Source organism: Hypomesus nipponensis, chromosome 13, assembly GCF_054491055.1.
Source record: "Hypomesus nipponensis isolate SF chromosome 13, ASM5449105v1, whole genome shotgun sequence".
NCBI lineage: Eukaryota > Metazoa > Chordata > Actinopteri > Osmeriformes > Osmeridae > Hypomesus > Hypomesus nipponensis.
In genome coordinates this window covers 4,072,930-4,087,500 of record NC_140373.1, presented here as the reverse complement: position 1 = coordinate 4,087,500, position 14,571 = coordinate 4,072,930, and the positions used below count along the sequence as shown (strand labels likewise).

The 14,571-nt window shown below is 45.8% G+C and overlaps 1 protein-coding gene across 1 annotated transcript; it reads left to right on the top strand.

The window, feature by feature from the left end:
* The first annotated feature begins 6,130 nt into the window (after nucleotides 1-6,130).
* Nucleotides 6,131-14,532, top strand: LOC146259548 (ATP-dependent RNA helicase DHX8). The gene is made up of 23 exons (XM_084670071.1): nucleotides 6,131-6,311; nucleotides 6,448-6,533; nucleotides 6,652-6,724; nucleotides 6,802-6,893; nucleotides 6,983-7,089; nucleotides 7,314-7,685; nucleotides 8,026-8,170; nucleotides 8,298-8,501; nucleotides 8,586-8,673; nucleotides 8,797-8,894; nucleotides 9,045-9,192; nucleotides 9,624-9,805; nucleotides 9,925-10,119; nucleotides 10,219-10,404; nucleotides 10,503-10,713; nucleotides 10,834-11,015; nucleotides 11,171-11,311; nucleotides 11,445-11,600; nucleotides 12,414-12,551; nucleotides 12,746-12,874; nucleotides 13,021-13,217; nucleotides 13,564-13,743; nucleotides 13,863-14,532. Exons 1-23 carry the CDS (start codon nucleotides 6,203-6,205, stop codon nucleotides 14,080-14,082), a joined length of 3,639 nt encoding a protein of 1,212 aa, XP_084526197.1. The 5' UTR covers nucleotides 6,131-6,202; the 3' UTR covers nucleotides 14,083-14,532.
* Nucleotides 14,533-14,571: the final 39 nt, after the last annotated feature.

The following is a 14,571-nucleotide window of genomic DNA, read 5'->3' as shown; positions in this document are numbered from 1 at the left end:
GACAGAGAGAGAGAGAGAGAGAGAGAGAGAGAGAGAGAGAGAGAGAGAAAGAGAGAGGGAGAGAGACATAGAGACACAGAGAGAGAGAGAGAGAGAGAGAGAGAGAGAGAGAGAGAGAGAGAGAGAGAGAGAGGTTTAAAGAGGATGTCCTTCTGAACAGATGACCCAACATGAAACACTTACCACCACCCTCACTCTGATTGGACGCCAGATCGGCACTGCCAAGCATTTCAGATTGACCATTCTGAAAGGTTGTGCCAAACAAGCCCTCGGGCTCATCAATCAGGAAAAGCCAAAGGCGACCTGATCGACGGAGACAACGTGAAAGAGCATCTGTGGAGACGAGCCTTATCTGCCACACATCGTCACGGCAGCTATGCGCATTGCGAGGCTGGTCCTGCCCTCTTATCTGCCTGCTCTTTCCCTGCAGTCAGAGCACCCTGTCAGGTGACTCTGGATCTTCCGTACAAATGTGCTAACTATGTGGATGTGTGCTGATTGCTACACAAGCGCAGGGCTGTTTATCAGACTCATGCCAAACACGAACCAGTCTCACTGTAGCAGCACCTGTGATCTCAAATTAGACATTCAGGCAGGAAGCACACGCACACTCCAGCACTACTTCCACACACACATGCACACGCCGCCCACACACAGACAACCACACACACACACACACACACACAGACACACAGAGAGAGCACAAACTATCCATAACGACCAGCACACGTTTAGCTCCGAGATGATTTCAGGCACGACGTAATGAATGCACCTGCCCATGTGACCTGTGTGAATCCTAGTTAGTCAGTAGCGCGCCTTCGAATGACGTTATCCTAACAAATGTGTCCAGAAGACCAGAGTGTCCACCTCAGATATCATCATTCCCATGTAAATGACCAGCCCAGGCACATGAGGAGTCCACTTAACGAGGATGGAGATATAATACCCGTCAACATAGAGCAGACGATCAATATCCAGCTTGTGTAAATGACTAATTACCCAGTGGTCTCAACCAAATCAACCTTTTCCCGTTACGCAGAGTGCACACAACGGTCCCCCTCAACCTCTACACACACATTCACACACACGCCTTAGCAGAGAGCCCCAGGCCCACTCAGACACCAGTGAGCTGTCAGCGAGTCCATCTGCAGCCATCGATCCCCCGGCCCCAGCCCAGAGAAATATGACTGAGGGGGCCTCTTTAATGGGACTGCCAAAGCAGGTTCTGGGCCCGGGCATGTCCTGGTGATGTATGCCAGGGAAAAGAACGGGCCACTCTTCTTCCAATCCCAGCTAATCGCCTTGCGGTGCTGTCTCGCGGCCGGGCTAATAGTCATGTGGGCGCACGTCTATCCCCCCCCCCCTCCCCCCCGTTTCACCCATATTGGAAGAGTGCTTTTGAAATGCGTAAGAGTTGTGGTGATGAATTCCAAAAGAACCTCAGCTGCACCTTCAACGTAGCACTGGTGACTTTGCATGGCTTCTCCCGACCCTTGTTCCTTCTCATTAGAAATCGTCTGTATTTTGAAAACAGCTCTTAAGATTAATCTGGTTTGATAATCGTGGCAATAACCAACTAATATGAAGTCATATGAAAAATCAATGTAAATGAGAAGCAGAGCCTACCCGTCTAATTATAAAGTCTTAACAACATATTGAAAATTCTGACGGATAAGATCACACCTATCAGTCATATCGGAAAGCAATATTTCCCTCCACCATGCTGTCATAACATTAGCTAATCTCCTGTGCTCATTGGTTACTAAACTCCATTAAAGTCAAATTACTTACAAGTCTTATCCTACACCATATATTGGGCCGTACGGGTAAACTAAACCTGCCACTGGCCGGTCTGGTGTGTAACCTGTAAGGGAGGAGAGTCTCTGTGGATCCAAAGTCCAGATCTTAAGGAAGAGTGACAGTGGGACCCCTAGATGTATTTTTCCTGTCTCAACAGAAGAACATCCTAAAGTACTCCCACCTCCAGACACACAAGTCAGTCAGTGTTGAATTAGGGGCTCAACTGGGTCTGTGGTGGACTAATTGCATCCAGCAGCAGGCCTGGGCCGATATTCTTCACATTCACTTCCACAAGTGTCACTGTGGAGGAGGTATTGATCCAGCAGGGGCCATGGGACACACAGTAACAGGCTCTTCCATTAGTATCCAGGCCTGCGAGGGGCTCCCTGACAAACACAACCCACCAAGGCAGGGCTGGAACCTGTCCGCCCGTATCAAGTGACTTGGTAGAGAAAGTTTCTGTGAAATTCAAGACAAGCTCAGTGTCTGGGGCTGGAGGTAACTAGTGTTGTGCTGTAGACTAATTGAAAGTCCCACATTTCTACCAACTGAATGCCTTGACAAATTGTAAAGACGGCTATCGGTGGTGCCTCTCTTTCCCTCAAGCATTGTTCCTGTCCTTGTCTTTTAGCAAAGTAGCCTTCTCCATCGTCCCTGTAGAGTGTCAGAAAAAGTTAGCCATGAGTACCCAACCAACAAGTTCAGTTGGAGGATAACTACAACAACAAAGGCAGCACAAACCTGTTTTTTCTCTTACGTAACTCCCATTTTACAGGGTGCTGCTGTACCTTTCATAATCCCGACCAGCGATTGCTGTCCGACCTGTGAGTGAAGGCAACAGGAGAGAAGCAGCAGACCTTGAGCCTCCACCATGAATCACGCAAGCAGAGAGAGAGAGAGAGAGAGAGAGAGAGAGAGAGAGAGAGAGAGAGAGAGAGAGAGACAGAGAGAGAGAGAGAGAGAGAGAGAGAGAGAGAGAGAGAGAGAGACAGAGAGACAGAGAGAGAAAGAGAGAGAGTTAGTCAGGTCAAGGGGACATTATGTCTTTTCCCAGGGTGGTCAGGGATCCTACTCTGTCCTACATTATTCATCTGAGAAAGATTCATCCAGGGTGACTTACATCGCTCATCATTTACATGCTACCCACTTATGAATTATTGAATCAATGAGTTCTGCGCCAGTTGAGCCTTGAAGGGTAGAGGAATGGAGGTGAACAGACTGTAAGGTAACTCATCAGCATAATGTCATGACACCATAGACCGTCAGAAGCTTTCAAAAACTTTCCATTAAAACTTCATTCTGCAGGACCTTCCATTTAAGCAGAAAATTATTTTATTATATACTTAAACTTAATAATCTAAAACACATAGTTATTTTGTTAGTTCAAGATTCAACTCTAGAACCCGGTAAAGTCAACATACACAGCTACCATGTAAAACATGATCAAGATTTTTAATTAAGACCGTGAATGTTAAACGAGGTCCAGAGGTCAGATAATTTGAAATTCAGGGAATTCAGCAAGTCTGCAGACCAAGACCGGTACTGTGAACAAAGTGAAAAAATACATTAAATTAAAACTGTGTGTCGTTATCTGCATGACTAATTACCAGCTGAGGCTAAGGTTAATGTCTCTGTTTCATGTCTCTGTCCCTTTGAACAGAATTAGGTTGGATCGAAATCTAAGCAGGGCATCTGCTTCTTGACATATAGGCGACATTGAAGATTATTGGTAAATTACATCCTGTTAACCTGGTGGGGGTGGTGGCGGCTGTGGAGCGCGCTGGCGGGAGGGGGGGGGGGCTGGAGGGAGGGGGGGGGGGGGCGCTGTCTTAGTACCCTGAGGAGACTGCTCTGATCAGGAAAGGGGCTTTACGGGAGGCAGGGATGTGAATCCCCCGAGCCTCCCTGGACCACTTCCAAGATTGAAGAGTAACAGGGGTCATGCTAACATTAGTGGATGGCCACGAGTGGGAGCCATGTTAACTCCACGTGTCGCATGTTTCCTATCCTTCTTGTCTGACATGATGCTTTTAGCCTGCTAACAGCATTGGAAAACGCCATGTTGTTACGGTGTAGTGGAGACGCGTTTCTTCCTCTAGTATTGCTGGAGAGAGGGGTCTGCCAAGATCAAGAGAGGAATAAGAAAACTGGACACACACACACACTCACAGAGACACAGCATATCCATATACACACACACACACACACACACACAGGGACACATTAAGTTGGGATGCATTCAGATAGCGTAGGTAACAGTACATTTTGACAAGGACGAACAAAAAAAATTGTTTAAAAAATGGGCTTACTTGTTCATTGAGTGAAAAGGCTCTGTAACCCCCAATTAGAGGGAACAGTCTCTGCATACCAAATAACCTGTGATCAAATAAATCATTCTCAATTGAAAGCTAATTAGCTCTTAAACGCTGATAAGAGTTTTATTTATGGTTCTTACTAAGGAGTATTTCAAAATGTGCACCGAAATACCATGGCAACTGTGTCATCCAGGTTTTAAGTCCTAATGTCATATAACCATTAGAAACCTCATAATGTGATTTAACGAGAAGGCTAACTGCACCCATGGATTTTAATAATGTAAAACTGGGACAGTGTATGAATATTCATGCTTTTTTATGATGAATATCTGTGCTTTTAGACTTTATTAGTTGGCATGAACATACCTCGCTTAGCAAATGACTAATTCTAAAGAACCATTTATTACTTGAAGGTATCATTATGGCACTGTCTAATCTTGGAATACTAAGTGCTTATTGAAACTTGAGTAACATATGCAGGTTGTAAAGTGTTTCTTTGATATGTTGCTTAGGCAGTCACACAATCATAATGAAGGCATCTCTGAGAATTTGACTCACACAGTGGGATGCTATCACAGGCTGTTCGTTAGTGTATGATTAAGTTATCCGTCAAGTATGACTGACCTCTTCATATGCTAAAGCTGTTTCTATGCTGGAAAGATAATATTGCTATTGCAGAAAACCAACGAGTGTGTCTAGAGGATGGTGTTTGATTGAGACACAGAACTATATCACCAAAAGGGATAAGTGTTGTAATAAAAGCAAGTGGGATTTTGGCTCCATGTATATCTCTATGTATATAATAAAGATGAAACTAGTCTAGACATTGGACTGGATCTCATTTCCACCTTATCTTGGCCCCTCCTTTACTCTTACACATCTCCACGTCCCACCATCTTCTGCTACAACTGAATTAGGAATGTGATATATAACGACCTGTAACACTGTTTGACAGATCATCCATTACACAGTAGTCTGTACTACTGGGAATAACAGGACTGACAACCCCTAGTACACCCTCAAGTGCTTTCAGCAATGGCAGAATACTCTTCCTATTTTTCTCTTGCGGCTGTCTTCCCAACAGTTAAAAATTCCTGCAGGAGGTCCAAAGCTCATATCTAATTGATCTATATTCTAGGATGCGGATATTTATAGGCAACCTAATTTGTCCTCTATCGCTCCCCTTTACCCATAATCCCCTGGCTCTACCAAGAACACATGACCTAGCCTATTCAGTGCTGCTGCTTTGGTTAAGATCCCTGTATGACAGACCACAGAAAGGGGATGACCTTCTAGTAAGGGCGTTCTGTTGTGTTTCTAAAGTTTGCCAATCCCAGGAGTTGTCAGACACTGTAAAGCGTGTAGACACGCAAAGAGAATCTGGCTGCCCAGGACATGCATTATTTCACTGGAATAACTTAGTGTACCAAGGAATGTCATTTTACATTTTATGAAATTATATTTTGGCTAGCATTGTGCTGACATAATTGTATGGTAGTTATTTTTTTCCTCCTAAACACTGACACTATAATAAACATGTTCCTTCTGTGGGATTAAAATGTTTATACGATGGCTACATGCTGTCAAACTGGTAATTGACACGGTACACGGTGGAAGATATCACAGCTAAGATTCTTCGCACATAACCTGCTTCTATTTAAGTCATTGTGCTGAGCTATTTCAAACAAATAAATTGAATTGAATTGGGAGGCTTTTTCTGTGGTATGCTACTGTCAGTTGGAAACTGGATCGTAGAAAAGTTTCTAGAAAATCATGCACTAATGCAATCAACTAAAGTGCCTATTCTCGGTTCTTTCCTGGTTAGTGGTATCAAATTAATAAAGGTACTTTATAACAGTAATATTTCCTTTTGGCTCTTCCTACCCTGCGTTACCGTTCTGATTGTGTTTCTTAAGAGATTATTTTATTTTTTGTTACTTACTTGGCTTTATCACCATCGTGTGGTGAGACTAGGAACTTCAAAACCCAACTTTCCGGAAACAGAAATACCGGAAACGAACCCCTTTCGAACAAGAAATATGTCTGCTGGCTACGTCGCTGCCTGAACAAAACAAATCTCGTGGAGAATGGCAGACATCGGGGTAGAAGATCTTGAACAGCTCGAGTATCTATCTTTGGTGTCCAAAGTATGCACAGAACTCGACAACCATCTGGGAATAAGCGACAAAGATCTGGGTGTGTAACTAGCTAACTGTAAACTAATCGCTTATAGCCGCTGCTTACGTTTTCTGGTTGCTAGCTTTGACCATATATGCTGTGCTAGCTACTGTAATTGGTCCTACTTAATTCTGTCTATTATTCTGGTTTACAGCCGAGTTTGTTATAAGCCTGGCTGAGAAGCAACCAACATTTGATGGCTTTAAGTCACTACTGTTGAAAAATGGAGCAGAGTTTACAGTAAGTGTATTTGCCTAGTTATCTGACATCATGTTGTTGGTTAGGAAGCTATTGTATTGTTGGAATGATGAAACTAAACATGAATGATGAAGCTAAACAACTACAAATATTCTTGCAGGATTCCCTCGTCAGCAATTTGCTCAGACTTATCCAAACTATGCGACCTCCGTCTAAGGCGTCTTCAAGCAAAGGTAATGTGACGGATATATGTTAGCATTGATTGGAATTCAATGTTGGGAAAATGCTTAACTAACCGGTCTTTTTGCAGTCTCAGAGCCTGTGGTCAAGCAGAAGAGTGAGAAGGAGAAGCTGAAAGAGCTGTTCCCAGCTTTGTGCAGACCAAACGACCCGATTCCTAAGGTATGTTAACGTGATAGATTTAATTGACTTAAATCTCAGTCTGTATGTAAAACCTTTGTTACAGCCCGTTATTTGACCAACCCTCCCAGGGCATGCTAGATGATGACGATGTGAAAATAGCAGCAGATGTCATGAAGGAGTTGGAGATGTTCATGCCCAGTGTCAGTGGAAGTGACTCAAAAAGCAGCAAGAGCAAGTAAGGAGATCTACACAACACACATTCTGTTTCGCAATATGGTTTAGTTCTAGAATGGACAAAGCTATGTGTAACCTAAGATTTGTTATGTTGCTTCATTGGTGGATGGGGGCCATTTTCATAGTGAGTGATTTAGATAGAAAAAAAACAGTAGTCAGTGGATGGCGTTTACAAAAGACCATTGTTTTCAATGGTCTTGTTTACAAAATGTCTTAAACCTTTAGATCTGACCGGAAGAGGCGGCACAGCAGAAGCCGGAGCCGTAGCAAGGACCGGGACAGAGACCGGCGTAGACGCCACCGCTCCCGCTCGCGCTCCAGGTCTCGTTCGAGGGACCGCACCCGCCACAGGGACCGGGAGAGAGACCGGGAGAGAGACCGGGACCACAGCAAGAAGCACTCGTCTCGCTGGGCTGACCGCACCCCTAGCCCCCGTAGAGACCGAGACCGAGATGTGGACAAGCACTCTGACGACCGCTGGAAGGACAAACACGTCGACCGACCACCTCCGGAGGAGCCTTCCGTGGGGGACATCTACAACGGCAAAATCACCAGCATCATGCAGTTTGGCTGCTTCGTGCAGCTAGAGGGACTGAGGTCAGTGGATCTGGATCATCATGCCTCATGACGAGATCAATTACATCATTTTACACTTCGTTTCAGCAGTTTTTACTTTGTAATTAAGTCCAGTGTTGATGTGATTTGTTGATGGGAGTCAGGTGGCTGAGTGGTTAGGGAATTGGGCTAGTAATCTGAAGGTTGCTGGTTCGATTCCAGGCCGTGCAAAGTGACGTTGTGTCCTTGGGCAAGGCACTTCGCCCTACTTGCCTCGGGGGGGAATGTCCCTGTTCTTCCTGTAAGTTGCTCTGGATAAGAGCGTCTGCTAAATGACTACATGTAAATGTAATGTAATGTTTCTGCTGTTATGCTGCTGTAGAAAACGCTGGGAGGGATTGGTTCACATCTCCGAGCTGCGCAGAGAGGGACGTGTGGCCAACGTGGCCGATGTTGTCACCAAAGGTCAGAGGGTCAAGATTAAAGTGTTGTCTTTCACCGGGTCCAAGACCAGCCTCAGCATGAAGGTAAGACGACAACCATGAGGTCGACACTGTTGAGCCTGACTGTAGCATGACTGTAGCTTTAGCAAAGCTGGGAAAATCAAGGATCATAGATTTTAAGCGAACACGATCTTTCCGTTCCCCTTGCCAGGATGTTGACCAGGAAACTGGGGAGGATCTGAACCCCAACAGGAGGAGGAACACTGGTCCTGACGGCCACGAGGAGACGGCCATGAGGAACCCTGACCGCCCCTCCAACCTCAACCTCGGCCACGCCCCCGAGGTGGAGGACGACACTTTGGAGCGCAAGAGACTCACCAAGATATCAGACCCGGAGAAATGGGAGATTAAACAGGTGTGTGTCGAAACCAGATCAAGACTGCAAGTTGGCTCGTATACTGTGCTGCCGTTTTACTCCCTCTCTTCATTCCATCTTCAGATGATTGCTGCTAACGTTCTGTCTAAAGAGGAGTTCCCAGACTTTGACGAAGAGACTGGTATCCTTCCCAAAGTCGACGATGAAGAAGGTAAAACTGAACATATGCTTCTTTTGGTTCAGTTGTTTTCATGTACATGCCATGCATTTTTTACTGAGAAGCCTTTTTAAACGTACAACTTGAGGTGACCATGATACTTCTTCCTCGTCTCAGATGAAGATCTGGAGATTGAGCTGGTGGAGGAGGAGCCTCCGTTCCTGCGAGGACACACCAAACAGAGCATGGACATGAGCCCTGTGAAGATCGTAAAAGTACGTATCCCCGTGCCCTAAACATAACCACCTTCCTCTTAACAATGCTGTTTCCTTTAAATGTGTGCTCAATCTACTGTTACTGCCTGCAGAATACTTAGCACTTGGCACTCTACGTCCAGCTCTCTAATTCATCCATCCGTTTATTAGAATCCGGACGGTTCGCTGTCCCAGGCTGCGATGATGCAGAGTGCTCTGGCGAAGGAGAGGAGGGAGGTGAAGCAGGCCCAGAGGGAGGCTGAGATGGACTCTATCCCTATGGGCCTCAACAAGCACTGGGTCGACCCTCTGCCTGATGGTGAGGCCTTGGACCACATGTTCACGTTAAGTGGACGTTAAGTTGTAATCCTTGATGCTGACGTTCAAAAAGCCTAACCGATAAGTGCAATGTTTTAGTACTGACCTTTTTAGCATGGCCCTCCGTAAAAGCTACTCATGAAAATCAAAACAGGCTGATTCAAGACTTCCTCTATGGTACCAGGAGCCCTGAGGGTGACCAGGGCTGGAGATGGTTATCGTGTTTCCTCCAGCCCCCTCACAGGCCGGATAGAGGGGGTGACCGTAGCTGCATGTCTGTTCTGCACGGCCTAAGGGGGCCTGGGCTGCTTGTGGGGGAGGCATGGTTCCTGCCAGACCACGAGAGACGGGCTGACTCACCATTTATCCCAAGGGGATGGAGGTCAACGTCATGCCAGTCCATCTCAATTGAAAACACTTTCCTTCTTACAGTTGACGGGAGACAAATCGCAGCCAACATGAGAGGCATTGGCATGATGCCCAATGATATCCCAGAGTGGAAGAAACATGCCTTTGGGGGCAACAAGGCCTCTTACGGAAAGAAGACTCAGCTCTCCATCTTGGAGCAGAGAGAAAGCCTGCCCATCTACAAGCTCAAGGAACAGTTAATCCAGGTCGGTGCAGCTAGCTTCAATCAAAACATGCTGCGACTGTTACTTCAAGGCTCATATACATGGCCTATATATATATATATATACGTCAACCATTTATTTGTGCACTTCTTCCATCGCAGGCTGTTCACGACAACCAGATCCTGATTGTGATTGGAGAGACTGGTTCTGGAAAGACCACCCAGATCACCCAGTATCTGGCTGAGGCTGGCTACACAACACGGGGGAAGATCGGCTGCACTCAGCCCCGTCGTGTAGCGGCCATGTCGGTGGCCAAGAGGGTCTCTGAAGAGTACGGTTGCTGTCTGGGCCAGGAGGTCAGTGTTTTTCTTCTGACAGTTCACGGCAGACGCCTGGCCGCACCACACAGTGACTAAGATTGACGGACGTCTCGCCTCTGTGTCTTTCCGCTCCAGGTGGGGTACACTATTCGATTTGAGGACTGCACCAGCCCCGAGACCGTCATCAAGTACATGACAGACGGTATGTTGTTGAGGGAGTGTCTCATCGACCCAGATTTGGGCCAGTATGCCATCATCATGCTGGACGAGGCCCACGAGAGGACCATCCACACTGACGTGCTGTTCGGCCTGCTGAAGAAGGTGAGGCACGGTTCCCCGGCAGTGCAACACCTCCCCTCATTGGGTCCTCTGGCCTCTGCTGAACGAATACACGTGACACCACTCTTCTTCTCTCTCAGACGGTGATGAAGCGCAAAGACATGAAGCTCATCGTGACTTCGGCAACTCTGGATGCCGTCAAGTTCTCCCAGTACTTCTACGAAGCACCCATCTTCACCATCCCTGGCAGAACCTACCCAGTGGAGGTTCTCTACACCAAAGAGCCCGAGACAGACTACCTGGATGCCAGCCTCATCACGGTCATGCAGATCCACCTGACTGAGCCCCCTGGTATGGCCTGAATGACCTGGTCTAGGCACCTTTCCATTTATAGTGTTTCCTTGAGGGTTGTCTAATGTGGTCGTCCTTTTTGAGATGCCTTTTGTTTAAAAACGTAATCTGTCCTACTAGGCGATGTCCTGGTGTTCTTGACGGGTCAGGAAGAGATTGACACCGCCTGTGAGATCCTGTACGAGAGGATGAAGTCGCTGGGGCCTGATGTACCAGAGCTGATCATCCTACCTGTCTACTCAGCCCTGCCCAGTGAGATGCAGACCCGAATCTTTGACCCTGCACCTCCTGGAAGCAGAAAGGTAATACAAAATTTAAAAAACTGTCAAATATAAAAGGACCCAAATGCAGAGCCCTGGGGGACACCAGTTTCTTTGGTTTCCAAGCAACTTAAAGATTCTCATTTGAATCACTATACAAGGTTTGACATCTGGGGCTTTATTTTCCCTGTCTTTAGGTGGTCATTGCCACTAACATTGCCGAGACGTCTCTGACCATTGACGGTATCTACTACGTGGTGGACCCTGGCTTTGTGAAGCAAAAGGTGTACAACTCCAAGACAGGCATTGATCAGCTGGTGGTGACCCCCATCTCACAGGTTGGTATCTAACAATACAATCTACCCAGGTGTTCTCATATTCCTATGTTGTCCACACAGTTTTGAAGGACATTTCCCTGGGTCTGTGTAGATGTATTGACACCCGTCGTTGAAAATGATTGCATGTTCTCAGGCCCAAGCCAAACAGCGTGCTGGCAGAGCTGGGAGGACCGGCCCAGGAAAGACCTACAGGCTGTACACGGAGAGAGCCTACCGAGATGAGATGCTCACCACCAACGTGCCTGAGATCCAGAGGACCAACTTGGCCAGCACCGTGCTCTCTCTCAAGGTACAGCCAACATCCACAAACTCTGGATAATATATCCATAAAACCCAAACGCAATGTTTTTATTATTTTGTACTCTTCTTTATTCAAGCAATGAATCACTTAAGGCTATAATTTATTGTGTTTTCAGAACGGCTATGGGTGGGTAAAAACACTTAATCACGGTCTCAAATGGCTTATTGCTTTTATAAAACGGCTACTCTTGACTACCAAGTAAGATTTCACAAAATAAAACACACAGCAATGTAAATACAGTCATTTATTGAAAACAAATAATCCTTCTTCCTCCAAGCAATATAGTTCCTTCAGACAGCAAAATGGTTGCCAAGCAACACAGGCTAGCATGACTAGTCAGGCTTTAAGAATCGGGGGGAATGTTTATCGTTATCTGGACTTTAATTGTGCAAATAATGTTCGATCGTAACAGCCCTCCTCCTGTACAGAGGTGTTTAACGGACCAATTGTTTAACGGTCCCGGTTTAATTTCTTGACTTTCCCAGGTCTTCAATTTCTCTGCCATTAACTTCTGCGTGCTTTCTAGTTATTTGATCCTGTAAATCTATTCAAACCACTCATCCATGCTTAACCCCGCAAATTCATAGAAAATGAACTATAAAATCTGACATCGTCAACTTTGAGATTCATGGTGCGTGTGTTCTAATTGAATTGTTATGCAGTCACAGCTGTGTGTTTTATAGAGTGTATATATTATAAATCGTATTTTATGTTTGCTGTGAGCCAATCAGAATCAAGGACTGGAATTTTGAGTTTTATAAATAGTGGTAACTTGGTCACCTTCCTTTTTCTTCACCCCAGGCTATGGGCATCAATGACCTGCTGTCGTTTGACTTCATGGACGCTCCTCCCATGGAGACCCTGATCACAGCCATGGAGCAGCTGTACACTCTGGGTGCTCTGGACGACGAGGGCTTACTCACACGCCTGGGGAGAAGGGTGAGTTACAGGACGGAACATGAATTGGAAGGGATTTGCAGGGATATCACCTACCCTTGGTGTTAATGGATAAATGCTCAGAAACGTACATTTCAGGTAGTGTCTTCATTAGTCACTTGACAGATGACTCAAGATATTGAGTCGAATTATTATTATTATTATTATAATAATTGGACATTCTTTTCCTTCCCCAGATGGCTGAGTTTCCTCTGGAGCCCATGCTGTGTAAGATGCTGATCATGTCGGTCCACCTGGGCTGCAGTGAGGAGATGCTCACCATCGTCTCCATGCTGTCTGTGCAGAACGTCTTCTACAGGCCCAAGGTTCGTACACAGGCCATTAACATTAGAGTTTAATGGTGGATAGATATAGTGAGCTTTTCGCTGTTTCACAAGGATTAACCACACGGACACCTCTGCGTATTCGAGTTGACGATTTTCTGAAAGGCTGTGTACTATCTGTGACTCAGGACAAGCAAGCCTTGGCTGACCAGAAGAAGGCCAAGTTCCATCAGCCCGAAGGAGACCATCTAACCCTGCTGGCGGTGTATAACTCCTGGAAGAACAACAAGTTCTCCAACCCCTGGTGCTATGAGAACTTCATCCAAGCCCGCTCCCTGCGCCGCGCTCAGGACATCCGCAAACAGATGCTGGGTATCATGGACAGGTATGGAACCTGAAATGAGATCATCACAGTTCCATTTCAGTCAAACTCACTGAGGTACTTTTCGTTAACCCTTGTGCTGCCTTCGGGTCACATGACCAAAAAGTTCATAACGAACCATCGTTGTGTTTACCCAATTTTACCCAATACAAAGGCAAATAAAAATAATTTTCTTTTAACCTTCGCAATGTGGGGGGTCTGAGACAGCCCAACGGTTAAAAGAAAATGCTTCACTTTGTTTTTGTATGCGGTAAAATTGTCGCAAACGAAGGTGGGTCACAATGACTGATGGGTCAGAATGACCCGAGGAGAACACAAGGGTTAAGCAACTGTCCTGTCATCTTCTCAGACACAAGCTGGACGTGGTGTCTTGTGGGAAAGCTACAGTGCGGGTCCAGAAGGCCATCTGCAGCGGGTTCTTCCGGAACGCGGCCAAGAAGGACCCTCAAGAGGGCTACCGTACCCTCATCGACCAGCAGGTGGTTTACATCCACCCCTCCAGCGCCCTGTTTAACCGTCAGCCTGAGTGGTGAGTTCTCAATTTTTTCACCCCCCCCCCCCCATTTCTTTGTTTAGCCATCCAATGCATCGAATGACATGGATATCAATCCTTTTGTGCTTGCCTAAATATTTCTCCTTATTTTCCAGGGTGGTGTACCATGAGCTGGTGCTGACCACCAAGGAGTACATGAGGGAGGTGACCACCATCGACCCTCGCTGGCTGGTGGAGTTCTCACCAGCCTTCTTCAAGGTTTCCGACCCCACACGCCTCAGCAAGCAGAAAAAGCAACAGCGCCTGGAGCCCCTGTACAACCGCTACGAGGAGCCCAACGCCTGGAGGATCTCCCGCGCCTTCAGGAGGCGTTAAAAGTCTCCTTCTCAACCACACACTCTCATACAATCAAGAAATGTGATGTGCTGTTGTATGCTCCTCCCTGTAAAATGCTATTGGTGAAGCATTCATTGACGTTGTTAGACTTGTAAATGTATTTTGTTTGCATTTTTAACCAACTTTTTATAATTTGCCTAAATGATGTATTTGTTCAGACTTCCACACTTGTATATACATTATGATGAGAGTCGGGATTTGTTAGTTTTTTGATGGTTTAATGTTGCCTCTGAAAAATCAATTTTATGATTCAGACTGCTATGACTACCCAGGAAATCTGCAACAACTCTCCATCAAAAATATTTGTAACTATATTTTATAGGGTAAAAATAGATCTGACACACTTGCATATTTTTGTTTTGCATTTATAGATTGCTTAACTGTGAAATCCCAAAAATGTTTCTCATTAATAAATATTGGATTATCTTGGCTTATTGTGACTGTTTAGATTTTTTTACTTACATAATT

Bases quoted from the DNA above. Each gene is read 5' to 3' on its own strand.
- LOC146259548 (XM_084670071.1), top strand. From the start codon at position 6,203: ATGGCAGACATCGGGGTAGAAGATCTTGAACAGCTCGAGTATCTATCT. The intron at 6,534-6,651 runs GTAAGTGTATTT...ATATTCTTGCAG, and splicing joins AAAATGGAGCAGAGTTTACA to GATTCCCTCGTCAGCAATTT. The intron at 11,601-12,413 runs GTACAGCCAACA...TCTTCACCCCAG, and splicing joins GCACCGTGCTCTCTCTCAAG to GCTATGGGCATCAATGACCT.